The sequence below is a fragment of the Equus quagga genome, chromosome 1 (genome assembly GCF_021613505.1).
Source record: "Equus quagga isolate Etosha38 chromosome 1, UCLA_HA_Equagga_1.0, whole genome shotgun sequence".
NCBI lineage: Eukaryota > Metazoa > Chordata > Mammalia > Perissodactyla > Equidae > Equus > Equus quagga.
In genome coordinates, this window is record NC_060267.1 from 159,767,352 (window position 1) to 159,784,867 (window position 17,516).

At 37.5% G+C, this 17,516-nt stretch overlaps 1 protein-coding gene across 3 annotated transcripts in view; it reads left to right on the plus strand.

The window, feature by feature from the left end:
• The window catches only part of ZNF385D (zinc finger protein 385D), a 277,992-nt gene that overhangs the window by 137,656 nt on the left and 122,820 nt on the right, over positions 1-17,516 (plus strand). The window contains exon 1 of one of the 3 annotated variants that reach the window (XM_046682743.1): positions 14,255-14,317. The exons of the other annotated variants lie outside the window; for them this stretch is intronic. Coding sequence (XP_046538699.1) covers positions 14,258-14,317 — 60 coding nt within the window. The 5' untranslated portion in view covers positions 14,255-14,257. Of the gene's footprint in view, positions 1-14,254; positions 14,318-17,516 lie in introns of those variants that run through there. 3 annotated transcript variants of the gene reach the window in all.

Here is a 17,516-nt window from a genome sequence, read left to right on the forward strand (position 1 = left end):
AGGGCCAGGCTTCCTCAGCAAAAAGAGGAGGACTGGCAGTGGTTAGCTCAGGGCTAATCTTCCTCAAAAAAAAAAAAAAAGAAAGGTTGGGACATTTAATTAACTCTTGGTTTTAACTGTGGTAGCAAATTAGCAGTTTAATTTTGTACTGTAGTGATTGAGTATATGATGCATAGGTGTATATACATATGTCCATGCATTTTTTAAAATGTATATATCATTATGGCTCAATAGCTAATTGTGAAGGGCAGTTGTATCCTAGGTCATGGGCTTATTCTGCATCTTCTTTTTATGGGTCATGGCTTGAAGATCAGAATGACATTATAAATGAACATTTGACTAAACAGATTGAAAAGTTAGAAATAATTTGTTGTACATAAGGCAAGACAGAGGGAATCCTCTAATTTAGGATTGGCTTATGTTTTTCTCCAATTCTTATTCATGTCAAATATCACTAAGCTTAAAATTTCTAGTTACCGTGTCATTGCTGCTTAAAGGTTCTGGGGTGGATGCTGTCCATTATCTACTCGGATCCCCTTCATCCCCTTGATGGTATCTGTGTGCCCCTCCCAGCTTTGATATACTATTGCTTCCAACACCTTTGAATCTTCTTCATAGGAGAATCATTGGGCTACTAGAGCTGCGTTGCCAACCCAGGCAGAGAACCAGAAGGCTCTGGAAGTTTAAGATGCCCTTGGAAGGTCCTTAGCAGCGATTGGCAGATGTGGGAATATGCAAGCCTAGCTCCCTTACAAACCGTGGCATAGCCTACATTCCAGACCCCCTTGTAGGATCAATCTGAAGTCATTCTCCACAAGCAGGGCCTGAAATCACACCAGTGATTTGCTGCCTCCCTCTCCCCTGTCCTGCTTCCTCCACAAGTTTACTGGTCTCTCCTAAGAGCATGTTATTAAAAATCACTTGTACAGTGTATCTTTATCTCAGAGTCTACTTCTGGGAAACCAGACCTAAGGCAGGGCTTATCTAAAACAGAGGTACAGACTTCATCTGTTAGTCAGCTCTGGTCCTAGTTGTCATTCCATGTTTTCACGAAGATGTTACAATCACGGCAAATCCAGAGGACAAGTGCACACTGTAAAGTAACTGAATGCTCTTGGCAGTTCTGGCGTGAAGTATCACACAGAAACCCCTATGGCTTTAATTGATAAAAAGAACAACTTTTGAGGATTGCGTGAATGAACATACCCCATCATGCAAAAGCCTTATCTGCTCGAGTTGCTTCTTATCTTCCATTCCCAATGTTCTTCTGGGACAGCAACTCTAGTGAAAAGCAACTCCTTGGAGGTGTGTTGCTTTAACTATTTCTTGTCCACTCCCCTGCAGGTTAAGCTCTCGACTGGCAAGCCAGGATTTAGACAGTAAGCAGCAGAGGGGGTAGATCTTCGTGGCAGGATAAACCCATCACAAAGCCTGTTGGCTCTGGCCAGTGCCCTGGCTCTTTTCTTTTGTTTTCTCCTTTAGAGCCTCTTTTTTCCCTCTTTTTCTACAGTTTTTTGGGATTAGCTTATCTTTCGGCCCCTCTCTTTTCATTGCCAATGGTTTCAAAATACATTTTCCTTCCTGTTGTCCATTGTAATTTTAAACCAAGTCTATCGTATATTCCTAGGGACCCAGGATTAAAAATAAGCCCTTTTCAAGTTTTTAAAATACATTGTGTATACGTGTGTGTGTGTGTGTGTGTGTGTGTGCACGCGCACACATATTTTTGGAGTGGAGTGGGGTGCTATTTAGAAAAAAAGATGGACTACTAATACTAAAAGCAAGAGGTGGCAAGAAGGCTCTGCTCTACTTAGCTGCCCTTTCCCATCCTTCTCTTTTTCAATTAAACTCAGAGAAAAGATGGAACTTTTCCCACAAAGGATAGAGTAAGAGTTATTTACATTTCAGAAGTTGTTTTAGATGCTTTGGCCCAGAGCTAGGTCTAATCCAAGGGTGAAGAGAGCAAGGCAAAAGATTTGTCTGGGAAGTGAGGTGGTGGAAGGGGAACCATAAACGTTGCTAAGAACGCCATCGTTGGAGCTAGCCGGGGGATAAGGGAGAGTGGAGGAAAACCAGACCTTTGATCATCACACCCCCACACTAGCCCACCAGTCCTTCCTTTAAAGAGAGGTAACCAGAGTCCCCACTGCAAAACAAGAAGTGGAATTGGGTTAAGATATCTCAAGCAGGGCTAGTTGGGAGTAGCCAGAAAAGATGGGAGAGCAGACGCATGCTATCCCTACTCAGCAACAGGGGGAAGAGGCATTCTGGGAGCCAGGGCTGTTATTCTCTGGTGGCTGTACGTGTGCAGGGAACACTCTGAGGTCATTCAAAGCTCTGCCATACATGGTGTCATTTCACGGTCAGTCGGGAGCTTGCTCTGCAGGCCATATTTCAGCCCTTGTCATCCCTTAGCCAGAGTAGGGAATAGAGCACGTTAAGAAAAGGGCCTGCCTAAGAGATCCACCTTTTCATTTGATATAGATCAACGAATGGCTTTATGTTCTAGGATGCTTTCCCCTGTTGAAGTTTTGTACTCTGATCGACAGATTCTAACTGCTTTCTACTTAGAAGAAAATGGAATACGTTTTACTCTTGAAAAGTATCTGTTGCTGGGATTCAAAATCTTAAAATAGGAGTTGCCGTTCTTTTCACATCCAAAAGATTTGATTCGAGAGCAGGAGTTTAAGCAAACCAAAGTTTTACTGCAGAAAGATTTTCTTTTTAAGTTTTTCTTTTTCTCCCAAAGAGCAGAAAATTGCACATGATGCAATAATTGTTTTTTGCCATGAAGACAAAGTTATGAAGGAGGTAAGTCTTTATGAGAAAACAGAAATCCTGTTGTAGAGGACAAAGTTGGAAGAGGGGAAAACGAGGCACATGAATATATTGCCATCTATGGCAGTCATTAACTTGTTTCTCTTGATGTCTGTTTATAATTTTAAAAGTGGTATCCTTTCATAGGACACAATTGTAATAGATAAATGTCTATTTATTTTTAAAGATTTTTAAAATTTTTCCTTTTTCCCCAAAGCCTCCCAGCACACAATTGCTTGTATTTTAGATGTGGGTCCCTCTAGTTGTGGCATGTGAGATGCCACCTCAATGTGGCCCAACCAGCGGTGCCATGTCTGTGCCCAGGATCCAAGCCAGCGAAACACTGAGCCGCCAAAGCAGAGTGTGCGAACTTAACCACTCGTCCACAGGGCCAGCCCCAATAAATGTCTATTTATTGGACATTTGAATAAGGAAATAGAGATTGGAATAGAAACTGGAATAGAGATAGAATGCTGGAGAATGGTATCGTTTAAGAGATGAGCAGAAGAATAGGATCTTGAAATAGAAGCAGCAAGAGTTTGGAAACCGAGCAGGAAATCTACATGAGGGGTTCATTTCCCTCAGATAAGACAAGAAAACTACTAACAATCATAAGTTATGAGAATTTCTTATGTGCCAGAAAATATGCTAATTAAGTCCTTTGCAAATTTCCTACAACTTACCTGTATGTCACTTTATCTTAATTATAAATACACAGCCTTAAAGAGGTTAATTAACTTGTGTAACGTCTCACCACTATGTAAGAATTACAAGTTGATACTACAAGGAGTATCAGGCTGAGCAGCTGGTAAAGATAAATAGTAATAATCAAAAGAACTAAGAATTTAGATGCTTGGTTGATCTATGGTGGGAATTTTAAGAAAAAATGTGATGGAAGTATAATGGAACAACAGAGGCATGAAAGCCATTGATACGAAAGTTTTTAGGCTAGAGTTGGAGAAGGAATTACAACCCTAGAAAAAATTAGGGTTCTGAAGGAAGTTAGAAACGGAATACAGTGAGAAAAAAATGGGGTAGAACTTGAAGTTCGTGGACAGAGTGAATGACACATTTAAGATTTCAGAGGCAGGGAAGGTCCTGGTAAATGAAGGTTCAGGGTGTGACCCTAAGACTTGGTTAATGCACACTAAATTTATTGTGTGTGTGTTTTCTCTATATGAGGACAATGTAATAAACATTTATGAGTACCTAGTAAGTTAATTTATGTTCATATCGGACTTAATATGTTGGCTTTTAAAACTAAACATTGATTATCATAGTATTTAATCATGTAATCAACTCATTAGAGGTAAGTCTGAGTGAATAATGATTTTGGAACTCTGTTAAATTTGTTTCACTCTGTACTATTTCAGTAACCATTCAGTGATTCCCCACCCCCACAAGAAGTATTTAATATAGAAACAAATAGATTCTTCATTTCCTTTTGGTTAGAGAAAAGAGAACATTGTAAAACAGCTTTGTTTATTGAGAAGGCAAAGGGTCACTTGTGAAAAAAGAGAAATTTATAATCTAGAATTTCAATTTATTACCATTTAATTCAAAGAAAGTCTGAAGAAACTCAAGAAACAGTTTTTGTTTTTTTGCATTGCCATGTCTGTCTAGCATGTGAGTTTAAGATGCTGTATATATATTTAAAATTTTAGTTTACTTTCTAAAAAGTATAATGGAGTTGAGATTCATTTAAATATTTTTGTTCTTTGGTTTTCTCCTTGGTTAGATAGAGAGAGGTAGACGTTCTAGAGCTTGGAGGGGCTCCAGCACAATATTGCTGCTGCTTCTTCTCCTCCCCCCTCCTCTCCCACTGCAAATGAAGAAAAAGGAGGAGAAACAGAAGAAGTAATCACTGCCTCCACTAACTTAAATTACCTTACATTCCTAGTAGTACGTGCTATTTTTCAGTAACTCTCCAGGATAAAACGTCAGTAAGTAAAAGCAGTGTAATTCATTTTTTCGTGGTTCTTTTTTTGTAACAAAGTAACAAATGTAACTTCATAAACATTTCATAAACTCTCTTTTGCTTTTCCTAATGATATGTTTGATGTCTACAAAAATATGTGCTATATATATAAAGTGTAAAGCACAATGTAGTGTAAACATCATGTACCTCCTCTCCAGTTTCAGAAACTGGACATTATCTTTAACTTTTAAAATAATTTGGAGGCAGCCCTGATGGTCAAAGTTCGGCACTCACCACTGCGACGGCCAGGGTTCGCTTCCTGGTCTCAGAACCACACCACCTGTCTGTCAGTAGCCATGCTGTGGTGGTGGCTCACATAGAAGAACTAGAACAACTTACAACTAGGATATACAACCAGGCACCAGGGCTTTGGGGAGAAAAAAAAAAAGAGAGAAATATTGGCAACAGATGTTAGCTCAGAGTGAATCTTCCCCTGCAAAAAACCCCAAATTTTTTCTTCAACACTTCCCTGAATTTGCTCAACCCCTCTCCCTGATTTATTTTTCTTTATCACTCTTATGATTATTTGAATGGTATACACTTGTCATTTATTTTATGGTGTATCTCCTCCACTATAACATAAGCATAATGAAGAGAAGGGTTTTTGTCTGTTTTGTTTACTGTTGGAACCCTAGCACCTAGAAAATGCCTGGCACATAATCAGCACTCACTAATACATATTGAATGAGTGGATGAATGAGCATATCACATTTCAAAAATGGATCTCTTAATGGGCTTCAGACCTTTTTCATTGGTCTATTTCTTTTTCTCTAGGTGAGTACTGTTATCTTAATTTATAGCTTTATAATAAAGTTTGATATCTGATAGTACATGCCCTCTCTATGTTCTCATTCTTTAAGGGTGGTTTGTTCATTCTTGATAATTTCCTCTCCTGTGTCAATTTTAGAATTATCTTGTCAGCTCCCATGAGAAACCCCACTGCTATTTGATTCACATTGTATTGACTCTATAGTTTGATTTGGAAAGATCAAAGAGACTTTTATTATTTTGAGTCTTTCTATCCATAAATATGATATATCTCTCATTTATTTAGTTCTTCTTTAATGTCTTTCAATATATTTTAAAAATTATCTGTATAAAGTTCTGCACTATTTGACAAATTCTTATTATTCTTGCAGACATAGTTAAGTTATTCATATATTCTTCAATTAAATCAGGATGTCCTTATCTTTAACTAAACATAGACACTGTGCATTCTAAAAATTAAACCATAAAATATCATAGATTTCTGAATAAAGGTAAAATTTTGAAAGAAGCCAGTTATTGTAATTCATCAGAAAATTTCCAGTTAGCTAATAGATCAAAATCTAAAAAGAAGAACCTAATTAAAATGACTGAGAAGGCTTAAGAAGAAAAACACTTTGTTCTTAACTTGCAACTTTTCTCCCACTGTAAAGCCTTCTATGACCCATCGTCAACAAAATTCGTTAGTTTCTCCCTTGTGTTTCTCACTATGACCCTTTTTTATAGCAACTATCATAATATTGTCTGGGGCTGTGGTTATCTCTACATACTCTGTCTTCCCCACTGGATTGCACATTCATTGAGACGAGAAACTTTATCTTGTCTTTATGTCACCAGACTCCGTCACAGTGCCTGCCATGTAGACTATCGGCACTGTAAGCTTTTAGGCATTAAAATTGGGCATCCAAAGGAGATAATAGAATATACTCTTGATAAATCCTTCAAAAATTGCACAGAAATTGGCCTGTATGATAATTCCTTCCCTCTGGATCCCTTCTCCCCTTAGATACTAGTGTTCCATTCTCTCCTATTTCTCCGCCATCTCTCATCTCTTCTGGCCGCTTTGTTGGATCTTTTCCCTCCACCCTCCCCAGAAACATCAGTGCTCACCCAGGAATCTCTTTGTAGTCTCCTCTGTTCTCACTTACTCAAAAGTCTATTCCATATCATTTACTTCTATGTCTCCAATGACACCAAGAATTATTAAATTTGTATCTTCAACACCAAACACACTTTTAAACTCCTGGGACTTATTTCTAATTTCCTACATATCTGCTACATATCTGATATAAAGTCTGCTGTTAGCACGCAAAATTTAACATGTTCCCAAAAATGAACTCACGAATTCCTTTACCTACACACACACACCTTTCTGAAACTTGCCACTTTTCTTTTATTCCTGTGATGGTTAATGTTGTCACTGTCCATTCAGTTATCCAGATGAGAAGAATCAGTCTTCCTTGGGCCTTAGTTCAAGTAGATAATGCTGCCTTAAAAGCCTGTCTCCAAAAAAATCTCCCCAACCTCGCCCTCAATCTGCCGGTTGTACTGGCTGAATTATGACCCTTATTTTTCAGCTGGACTACTGCAGCCGCCTCCTGATTTGTCTTCCTGACTCCAGATTGATTTTCTCCCTTCAGGTTCTTGTCTAAATTATTTTTCTAAAAATACCAATATTGTCACCTATGCTGTTGAGTTGAATGTTTTCTTATAGCTTAACATTGCTCAAAGGACAAAAGTCCAAACTCATTAACATAGCACACTCGTTATGTACATATATGCCCCAATTTACCTCGCCATATTCGTGTCTTCCACTCACACTGTTCTCCATTCATACCTAAATTTTAAATGTTTACTGACAGCATCACAGTCTTTTATATCTATGTAATGGTAATTGTCATTTCCATCTAAATAATTCCTACTCATTAGGAATTATTAGCCCAAATACAGTCATTCATATGATGTCTTCCAGGACATCCCCACACCGAGTAACTGCCTCCTCTCTGCTTCCATGACACTTTGCTCCTATCTTTATTTCAACACTTGCCAGTTGAACTAGAATTTATTTATGTTTCTCTAACTTTAATTATTCTAAGTTTCTTTCTGGAGATGAGAGCCATTTGTTTTGCAGTCTTCTGTCTGCTCAGCAGTTAGATTGCGTATCCGTCCTCGGACGAAAATCCACAGAGATCCAGAAAACAATCCATTGACTTCACAGGACCTCCTTCCCTCTCAACACTGATCGGAGGCCCTTCTTCTTGCCGAGCCTGCATGTTCAGTTTACCTGTTCAGGGTCCTACCTTATTAAACTGATCAACCCTCCCAATTTGTCTTTAATTCATTGCTTTAAATTTGTTATCATATTAACTAATCTCTCAACAATGAATACAGAATATTTTTTAATAGTTCTATACTTCAGGCATCATCTTAAGCCTTGGAAAAACAGCATAGAAGTTTTTTTTTGTTTTCTTTATAAGATTGGCACTTGAGCTAACATCTGGTGCCAATCTTCTTCTTCTTCTTTTTTTTTAATCCTTCTTCTTCTCCCCAAAGCTCCCCAGTACATAGTTGTCTACTCTAGTTGGTCCTCTGGTTGTGCTATGTGGGATGCCGCCTCAGCGTGGCCTGAGGAGCGGTGCCGTGTCTGCGCCCCAGATCCGAACCAGCCAAACCCTGGGCCGCCCAAGCGGAGCACATGAACTTAACCACTTGGCTACGGGGCCGGCCCCAGGAGTTATTATTTCTCCCACTTATTTGGCCCTCAATATCTGAGGTTGATGATGTCTGAAAACCACAATACCCTTATGGATCCTGAGCATGCCTAGCTCTGTTTCAAGTGCTTTGCATATATTATCTCCTTTAATCCTCCCAATACTCTTTCCCAAGGTTGAAAAATTAGTAGGTAACCATTCCCAAATGTAAATCCATGCCTATCCAGCACAAGATTTGCGTTCCAGGATACCTTATTTTTTTAGGCCAATCTCATCACTCCATTTTCCAGTGCTCAGCTATCCCCTTCACTGCCTTTTTGAACTCTACATTGTCTTTATTTTATTCCTGGGTGGATTTATACGATAAAGTGCAAATGGTTACAGGAACCCTTGCCAAGCCATGTCATGCAGTGTTTCCTGTTTAATGGTTGGGAATTGTTTGAACTTCAGCTTAGCAGCCTGACACCTGATCTGTGATGTGTTTTACTTAAGAGTTAATATTGCCATCCCAGAGCTGCTCAAGCAGCCAGATTATTTTGCCAGGTAATTAGCGGAAGTCGTTAGCACTAGTATATTTTCTTCATTGTTATTGCCTTTTTTATGTTTGCTTTTCTTTAGCCAAGGATTCTTTACAAAATGCAAATTATCAAGAAAGATTTTTAGAAAGTTCACTTAAAATACAAATAAATTCATCAACAGAGGAAGGGTGAAAATGTAATTTTTAACTATCACATAATTATTTCCATGTTGGAAGGAGTTACATATTCTAAGAAGTAGGGAAAAGCAACTTTCACTGAGTTCCCAGAAGATTTAAGAGGAAGTGACATGATCCTAAATCTTGTTCTCGAGATTAAAATATTGTTTAGCAAGGCGATTATTTAAATGGGGTAGTTTTTCTGATCAAATACAAGCAACGATAACCCTTTACCTGCAAACTACAATTTACTGATAGGAAATATCAGATATTTTAAATTAATGTGTATTTGTAGGAGCCAAGGTTACCTTTCTTCAGATTTGTGATTTAAAACGCATTTAGAAACAACTTCTAGTTTTATTTCAAAAGGAGACAAAGATCATGCAAATACAATTCCTTTTCTCCCAAGATTTCCTTGAGATAAATCTAAAGAAATACAAAAGGGGACATAGCTGCAAAAGAACAAAGGTGTTTTGAGTCAGCAGCAGATGAAGGTTTAAGCATTTCTGGAAGCCGGGTGGTGAAGGACGTGCACAGGAGAAGAAAGTGGAGAACAGTGTGAAGTCAGCACCTTGGAGAATGTCCGGCATTAGGTTCTGCAGGTGTAATGGTGAGTGAATAAAGCAGAAGCATGAGACTGGTGGGACTAGAAACGTGGGGATTGATTGAGAAGAGGAAAATTTGTTTTAAATTCAGGGAAAAAAATGCATTAAGAGAAAAAAAGGGCAAAAAGAAACAATAGAAAAGTAGGGTTTATATACATAACAGTCAAAAGTAAGACAGTTAAAGCAATTGATGGATTATTATAATAAGAAAGTAGAAGCTACTTAGCTTGAAGATTAAAAAAAAAAAATTCTTTTGAATGGGCCAAGATTTGTAGCATTGGAACCACAGAGAAATAAATCAAATCCTATCATATCCCCCGGTCAGCAGACAAAAGTACTGATGAAGTCAAAGCAATGATAATGTTTTTTATTAGCTTTTAAATTTTCTAGTCATCTTTGAACAAAGCCTAAAAGAATGGGTTGTAGTTAAAGGAAAAAATGTTTCTGTTAGAAAACTTTGAACGTTTAAAAGTCTAAGTGTAGTTGAGAAAATTTGGAAATTGGAAACTGAGGGAGAAGAGATATAAGAAAATGAATAACTTCAAGCAGGGAATTTGACATCCTGACTCAAGTTAATGGAACCAAACATAAAAGTGGAGCCGTATTATGTATAGTTGTAAAATATCAGAATATTCAAATTAATAAAACTTCAAAAAGCTGTGTAAAGGAATATACAAAGAAAGAAAAAGGAAGTGTGATGTTGTATACATGTTAATGTATTAGTGTCTAGAGATATAAATATGTTAGCATGTTATTTACAGCTATGATGTAAACTGGAAGAAAATAACAATACTAACACTGATTCCAATAATAGTAAACATTTCAAGCATTTACCTCTGGGCTGAGAAAGTTAAGAGTGGGAAAATTTTGCTTTTCATCCGGAGCTCTTTTGTCCTATTGGGTTTGTTACCGTGTGTGCATTATTTGATTTTAGAAAGACAAAAGTAGAAAAGAATTATAGCACAATGTATTCCGAGAGTCCCTGTGGAAGAAGACATGAAGTGCATGGGAAATACAAAATGTACAAGGTAGTGTTCCAACCAACAAAATAATCTCTTAAATCAGTTGTTCTCAATGTACTTGCTCGTGGGAATCCAGCTGAGATGTGCAAACCCCTTTGGGCCGTGCGAAAAGTGGTTTGAGTGGTTATGGTTTATATTTGAGTTTATACAGCTATGCTGTAGTTTCTACACAGTGAGCCACCAATGGTCCGACAGCACTGGATTTGGCGTTTTTCAAAAATTTATACATGTGTTTCTATATGGTCGACACTAAAAGTGTTTAAAATACAACCAACATGTAACTGTACCTTCATGGTTAAGAGGGGTTTTAGGTATTGGGTTACCTTCACTTTGGGTTCAGATGAATTTGATCTTTTGGATTTCTGGGAGTACCAGATAACCTCGGCTCCATCCTTCCTTGACCTCCACAGTTGAGAACATCTTGCTGACCACTTGACCTTCATTACGTCTGATTCAAGCTTCTAACTACAGTTCGACTTTACATTAGTTTCTTTACCTGAAGTCCTTAAAAAAGGTCCAGAAGTGGAAAACAGTCAGAGTAGAGAAAGATATAAAGAGAAGTGAAGCAGTGCTTTAGCAACACTTCGGGGATTAAAATAGCCCACAATGTAATAAAAGCAAGTCAGTCAACTGTTAGAAATACTTTATAATAGCCCTCGCTTATTTCAAGCTGTTCTGGTTTACTTTTCTTCATCAGTTTTTTTTTTAAATGTCTGTGTGTTTCTGCCTGTGATTTGCCAATTCCCAAGAACCCCAAATTCAGATCCAGTTATTAAATTGAGTTCACAAGTTTGTTGAGCTGCTACACATAATTGAGAGTCAGTGCGATACGTAGGCAGAACACTGGACATTAATAAACTTGGGTTTAAATCTTGGAGCTACCTGATAATATATCAGTTTCCATGGCAAATCATTTGTCCTGGCTGTGCCTCAGTTTCCATTTCTGTAAAACGAGGATAATACCACATCCTTTATAGGATTATTTGTCTAAAACTCATTTATTGTTGGAATAGAAGACATTCGTTTCCTGGAAACATCTGGTTTAAACATTTTAATCATAGAAAGTTGATTCTATTACCAAAGTCTTAAGCAATACTCCTCAGCCATCCCCAGGGAGCCTTTTAAACATTGAACAAATTTGCCTTGTGTTGGCGCTCTGGCTCTGTACCTTTAACAAGATGCCTGGTGATTCCTGGTGTACAGCCCGGGTTCAGAACGACTGCCTTAAATATATGGCAAGGCTTTCAAGACACAGATTATTACTTTTACTTTTTAAACATACAGTTTATTTTGAATATTTATATCAAGGCCCCAAAACGCAATCAACCTCAGATGACAACGCAACTTTTCTACAAAATTGAATGACGTGGCGTCAACCAAGAATTATATCTTGGGCCGCCTTTTTCTCTTTAAAATGATTGACACTTGGCTGGAGAGGTTGCTTTTGCATTTCTAATTACTTTTTTCAAAAATAAACTCTTCTTGAGCACTTTCTGTGCTCAGGCACTTGTTTTCAAAGATGAATAAAACTTACTACATCTTTTGAGATTTGGGGAGCAGAGAACTACAGCAGAATACTTGAGCGGCGGGTAGTATATGACGTGATGCTGAGAATGCATAGGGTGTTTCGAGGAGGAGGGGGGGTGTTTGGACCTGCCTACTGAGAGGCTAGAGGGGAAGCTCTTGGAAAAAATAGCATTTGGAGGGATAGACAGAAATTATAGATGTTATTTATAAGCAATAAAGATCAAAGAAAGGAAAGAGCCTCACAGAAGTAAAGGAGACGGTAAACCCTACTGGATTATGCTGGAATTGCCAGCAGATCGGTATTATTGGACTAAGAGTGGAGGCAAAGAGGAAGGTAAATGAATACAGAGATGTGGGCCTGGGCTAGTTCATGGAAGGCAATGTTTGCCAACGTAGAATGCGCCTTGTGACTTGAGTTCCACATAACTGGCTAAAAGAAACAGGTATATGGGCCACTTATAAGGGGTAGGGGGAATATTTGTGTAAATTCCTAAATGAATACTTCAGTGTAAGGAGAAGTAGAATATTTCAAGAAATTATCGAGTTTAGCCCAAACAGAGGAAATTGAGCCATGCCAAATTCCAAGCACTGAGAGATATTATATAGGGAATTGGTAGATAAATACTAGTACATAAATTGGTCCATAAATAATATGGATGCATGTGTAAACACACACAAATGTTTATACGCACAGACATATATGCATATTTGCATTTTTAAAGAAAACATAAAAACGAGCAAGGATATTCTTACATGTTTAATTTCGTATACGTGTGTTATCTTGGAATTTTCATGCTAGAAGAAGTCATATAGATTACCTACAGACATGGAATTTGTATAAAAAGAGCCATCCCATGCATCATTGTAATTCCTCAAAGGCATTAAATGATGATTTAAACAAACAAGCAAAAGAGCAAGAAAAAAAGTACAATGGAAAACATGTAGCCCCAAATTTATGTCTTTTTTAATTTAACCAAACAAAATTAGGATAATTGCTTACAGAGCTCATCGATGTGCCATTGTTCAATTTTTCTATAGACTTCATAACTTTCACTTTGTGACATTTCAAAAATGCCTGAACTCAGTTATTTGCAGCCTTGCTCGTAAAGAGCTGCACTACTTTCAGTTCCATTCTCCTTGTGACTATGTATGTTTCAATTCCTTGAACTAGTTTCTTCTTCCCAGACTCTTGAGGATTGCCAAACTCTTTGAGGCTAAAATTGATCATGTTAGGGAGAGGGTGGGCCAGGGATGGTCTCAGTGATCATTCATTGTTCACACCTTCCCTTTTAGCCACTAAGACAAGAAAACTGATTTTCATTTTTGTTTTTCCTTTATCCAAGAAACCCTAGAATTAGCACCTAAATAAAGTTTCACAGTGGTTTCTAGATTTTTATATTGTCCATTCCATTTGTTATTAGTTTGACTTGTGTGCCCTCAAAAAAGCTGTTTTGAAGTCCTAACCCCCCATATATCAGAATGTGACCTTATTTGGAAATAGGCTCTTTACAGAGGTAATTAAGTTAAAATGAGTTCAAGAGACTGGTCCCTCATCCAAAAAGACTGGTGTCCTTATAAAAAAGGGGAAATTTGGACACAAACACAGACCAAACAGGAAGAATATGATGTGAAGATGGGCGATTGGAATGATACATCTATAAACCAAAGATTGTTGGCAAAACACCAGAAGCTAGGAATAGGCAGGCAGGATTCTCCTTACCGGTTTTGGAGGAAGCATGGCATTGCCAGCCTCTTGACTACAAACTTCGAGGCTCCTGAACTGTGAGGTAATGAATTTCTCTTATTTTACGCCACCAAGTTTGCAGTAGTTTGTCACAGCAGCCCCAGGAAATTAATATACGTTTAAAATACTAAAAAGGAAATATGAAAAGTAAATATGAAAATTAACATACGATTTTCACGTTTTAATTGTTTCAAGCCGTAAAAAAATAAATAAATCAAACAGTGCCATGATTTTGTAAAAGAAAGGAGTTTAACAACAGAAAAGTAGGAAGGACATAATTTCAGAATAAGAGAAATCTCTTTCAATTTAGCCTTTTGCTATTTATGTACGAAAGTATATTGTCGTTACCTTTCTTTTCACCTCAGAGTACAGCAGATTTCAGCACCTGACCCACATGTCAATGACCTTCCCAAGAACCGGATGTGTTCATGGACTTCTGGTACATTACATTCTGGTAATAGAATGGATTTCTAGAATTTCTTCTCCTACTCAGTCAATAACATGCTGTCTGGGGCCTTCCATGTAAATGGAATCCCAACTCTGGGATTGGTGAGTTAATTACCTTATTCAGAGACCAGGCCTGAAGACCAGTGAGCAGTCTGGCTTCTTGCACAGGCAGGCACCCTAAGCGTTCATTGTCTTCGAAAGAGATTTTGCTATTTAAGTTCAACAGAAACAGGATCCTGATCAAAACATTTGAGTCAAATTAAGTCCCTGTAATTCTGATAACAAGATTTCTAACATGTCCAAATTAAACACTAGAGCCTTCTCCACAGGGTGATATTAATGTGATGAGGCAACAATCATTCTTTTTAAAGAAACTTAATATTCTTTTGGCTAGAAAAAAATCTCAATGCAGAAAAAGGAAGCCCATCAATGACTAAAATCACCTTCTTTCCTTCGTTTTTTCTCAGACCTTTTTTCCTCCTCAGGATATAGCTTTTTCTCACTTATAAAGTGAGAAGTTTCAATAAAATTTAAACACGTATTGAGTGCTTACTGGGTTCCAGGGGAAGGAATGAGAACCACAGAAGATATGAACATGGGTGAAACATAGCTCCTACCCACTGAAAATACCACAAATAGGTGATTTCTAAAGTTGTACCCAGGATTAAACTTCCATGACCAAGAAATTGTGTTGGTAACAATTCCATATTTCTACTTCAAAATCTCAGAGTGGAGGTGTCTGCGAGCATCATGTGATAGGGCCACAATACATTGATTAAATGCAATTTGCTTGAGCACGTAAATGATCCTAAGGAAAATAATGTCTTAAGATCCACTCAAGCTCATCCATCCTTTACTTTGAACTTGCTATGTTTCATTTTATTAGCCTACTCATAGAACATTAGGGAAAATAGCCATAGCAGAAAGCTACTGACAATGAAATGTCTCTTACACTGCATGTGTCCTGAGTACTTGGAGAGCATCCAAATACCTTTGCTCAGTTAAGTACAAGCATTGGTTTTCTGAACAAAATCAGCCTCTCCTTAACTGATCAGACGTCCAGTATGGCTGTTAGCCCTTGTCTAGGAAGATGCCTGGTGGTAAAATGATGTTAGCATGTAAGTGTAGATGAGAGAACCCATCAACCATTACCCCATTGCTTAGATGACAAAAGACCATATGCAATTTCTGCTTGGTAGCTTGCAGTTGTAGAATCTACTCCCAGAGTCTATATCCTGCATCCCATATTATATCATGGAATCATTTTCCACACACTTTTGCTTCTGATAAGCTCTCTTTACCCCCTATACCTAAGGTTTCCTTGTGAATCTAGGTTTTCCCACTGCTATTGTTAATGCCATTCCAAGACTGATATTATGCTTTGCTATTGGGCTTCGAAATCATTCAATTTGTTTAGAAACTCAACAGACATGTTGAGCCCTTGCTAGTGGGAGCCACTCTGCTGATTGCTGGGTACAAAGAACAATGGGACCCAGCCGTGCCTTGACTTTATCCTCTGTTGGGAGAGACAAACAAGTCAAGAGATACTTTCAGATGATGTGATAGAGAATAGTGCAGAGTGAATGGGAGGCCCCAGCCCATCTGAAGGCGGTCAAGCTAAGAATTCTAGAAGAAGAGATGAGTCGTGATTTGAGTCCTGAAAATTGAACAGACATTAGCCAGGGGAAGATAAACTAGAATGAGGTACTTCCTTGAAGGTAAAAGAGAGCTTGGTGCATCGAAAAATTGACTGTGCCCTTAATGTACTTATGCACTTATATTTATATTTATTATATTTATATTTGTATTTATATTTACTATATTTATTTATATTTACTTATATACTTATATTTTCCACTTGAATTTATCAAATCAGCAGATTTGGGCTTGACCTAATTCATAAGAGTGTTGGAAATCAGCCTATCTCTACTTGAATGAATTTATTTGCTGGATGATTTCATGCCTGTCCTTTGCAAAAGGCAAAAACAAAGAAACCATGAGACTTCATGTGCACCTCTATTCAACACCGTCCCTCCACCCCCCTTCTCAGAGCTGTCCCTCAGTGTTGGGTGATTGATATTCTTGCTAAATTCCCTACCAACTCAAATCCCACAGAAAGGAAAATAAAGGCATCATCTCCCAAATCATTTCACTCGTGTATGATCTACTGAATGATTTGCACGTGAACTTTTACTTTTAGATGTTTTGAAAGGAAAAGTATAATAAATATTATAACAAAACCCACATTGAATCAGAATTTTACAAATATTAATACTTTGTCATTTTTGCTTCCAATTTTTTCATATTTTAGAAGAAATGAAACATTATGAATAAAGCTCTAGTCCTCTTTAGCTGCTGTCCTAGTCCCACCCTTAGAGCCCCAAAAGACAACAACTCTTACCAGTTTGGTATGCGCTCTTCTTTCCATTCTAGTTCGTATACTTTTATATATAAATATGTGCACCCTCAAACAACTTATAGATTTTTTTGATGTGTCATTATTAATTGTTTATTATGGAATATTAAAATATGTACAAGAATAGAATTGTATAATGAAAACCCACATAGCCATCATCTAGCTTTAGCAATTATCAAATCAGGACCAATGTTGTCTCATAAATATCCCCACCCACTTAGCCTCCAAATACCCTTGATTATTTTGAAGCAAATCACTGTCATAATATTATTCCTTCAGCATATATTTCACTATGTATTTCTAAATGGTAATGACTTTTTAAACATATAACCATACTACAATTATCACAACTAAAAATCCAAAATAATTCCTTATTCTTATAAATATCCAGTTTTATTTTCCTCCAATTGTCTCCTAATATTTATTGTATAGTTTGTTAGAACCAGGATCCATGTAAGCCCAATGTTCAGAATTGCTTGCTTTGTCTCTTAAGTATCTTTCGAGTTATAGGTCTCCCCCCTATTATGTTCGACCTATTTATTTGTTCAAAAAAGCACATCATTTGTTCTGTAGTTTCCCACAGTTTGGAATTTGCTGGTTTTATCCATGTGGAGACTTTTAACATGTTCTTCCATCCCTCTGTTTCCTACAAACAGGTAATTACATCTAGAGGCTTGATCAGATTCAGGTTTTTTATTTTGGACAAGTCTTCGTCATAGGTGGTATTGTACTTCTTCAGGAGACACCTGACGTCTGCTTGTCTTTTTTTGTTCATTAGTAGTAATTAATG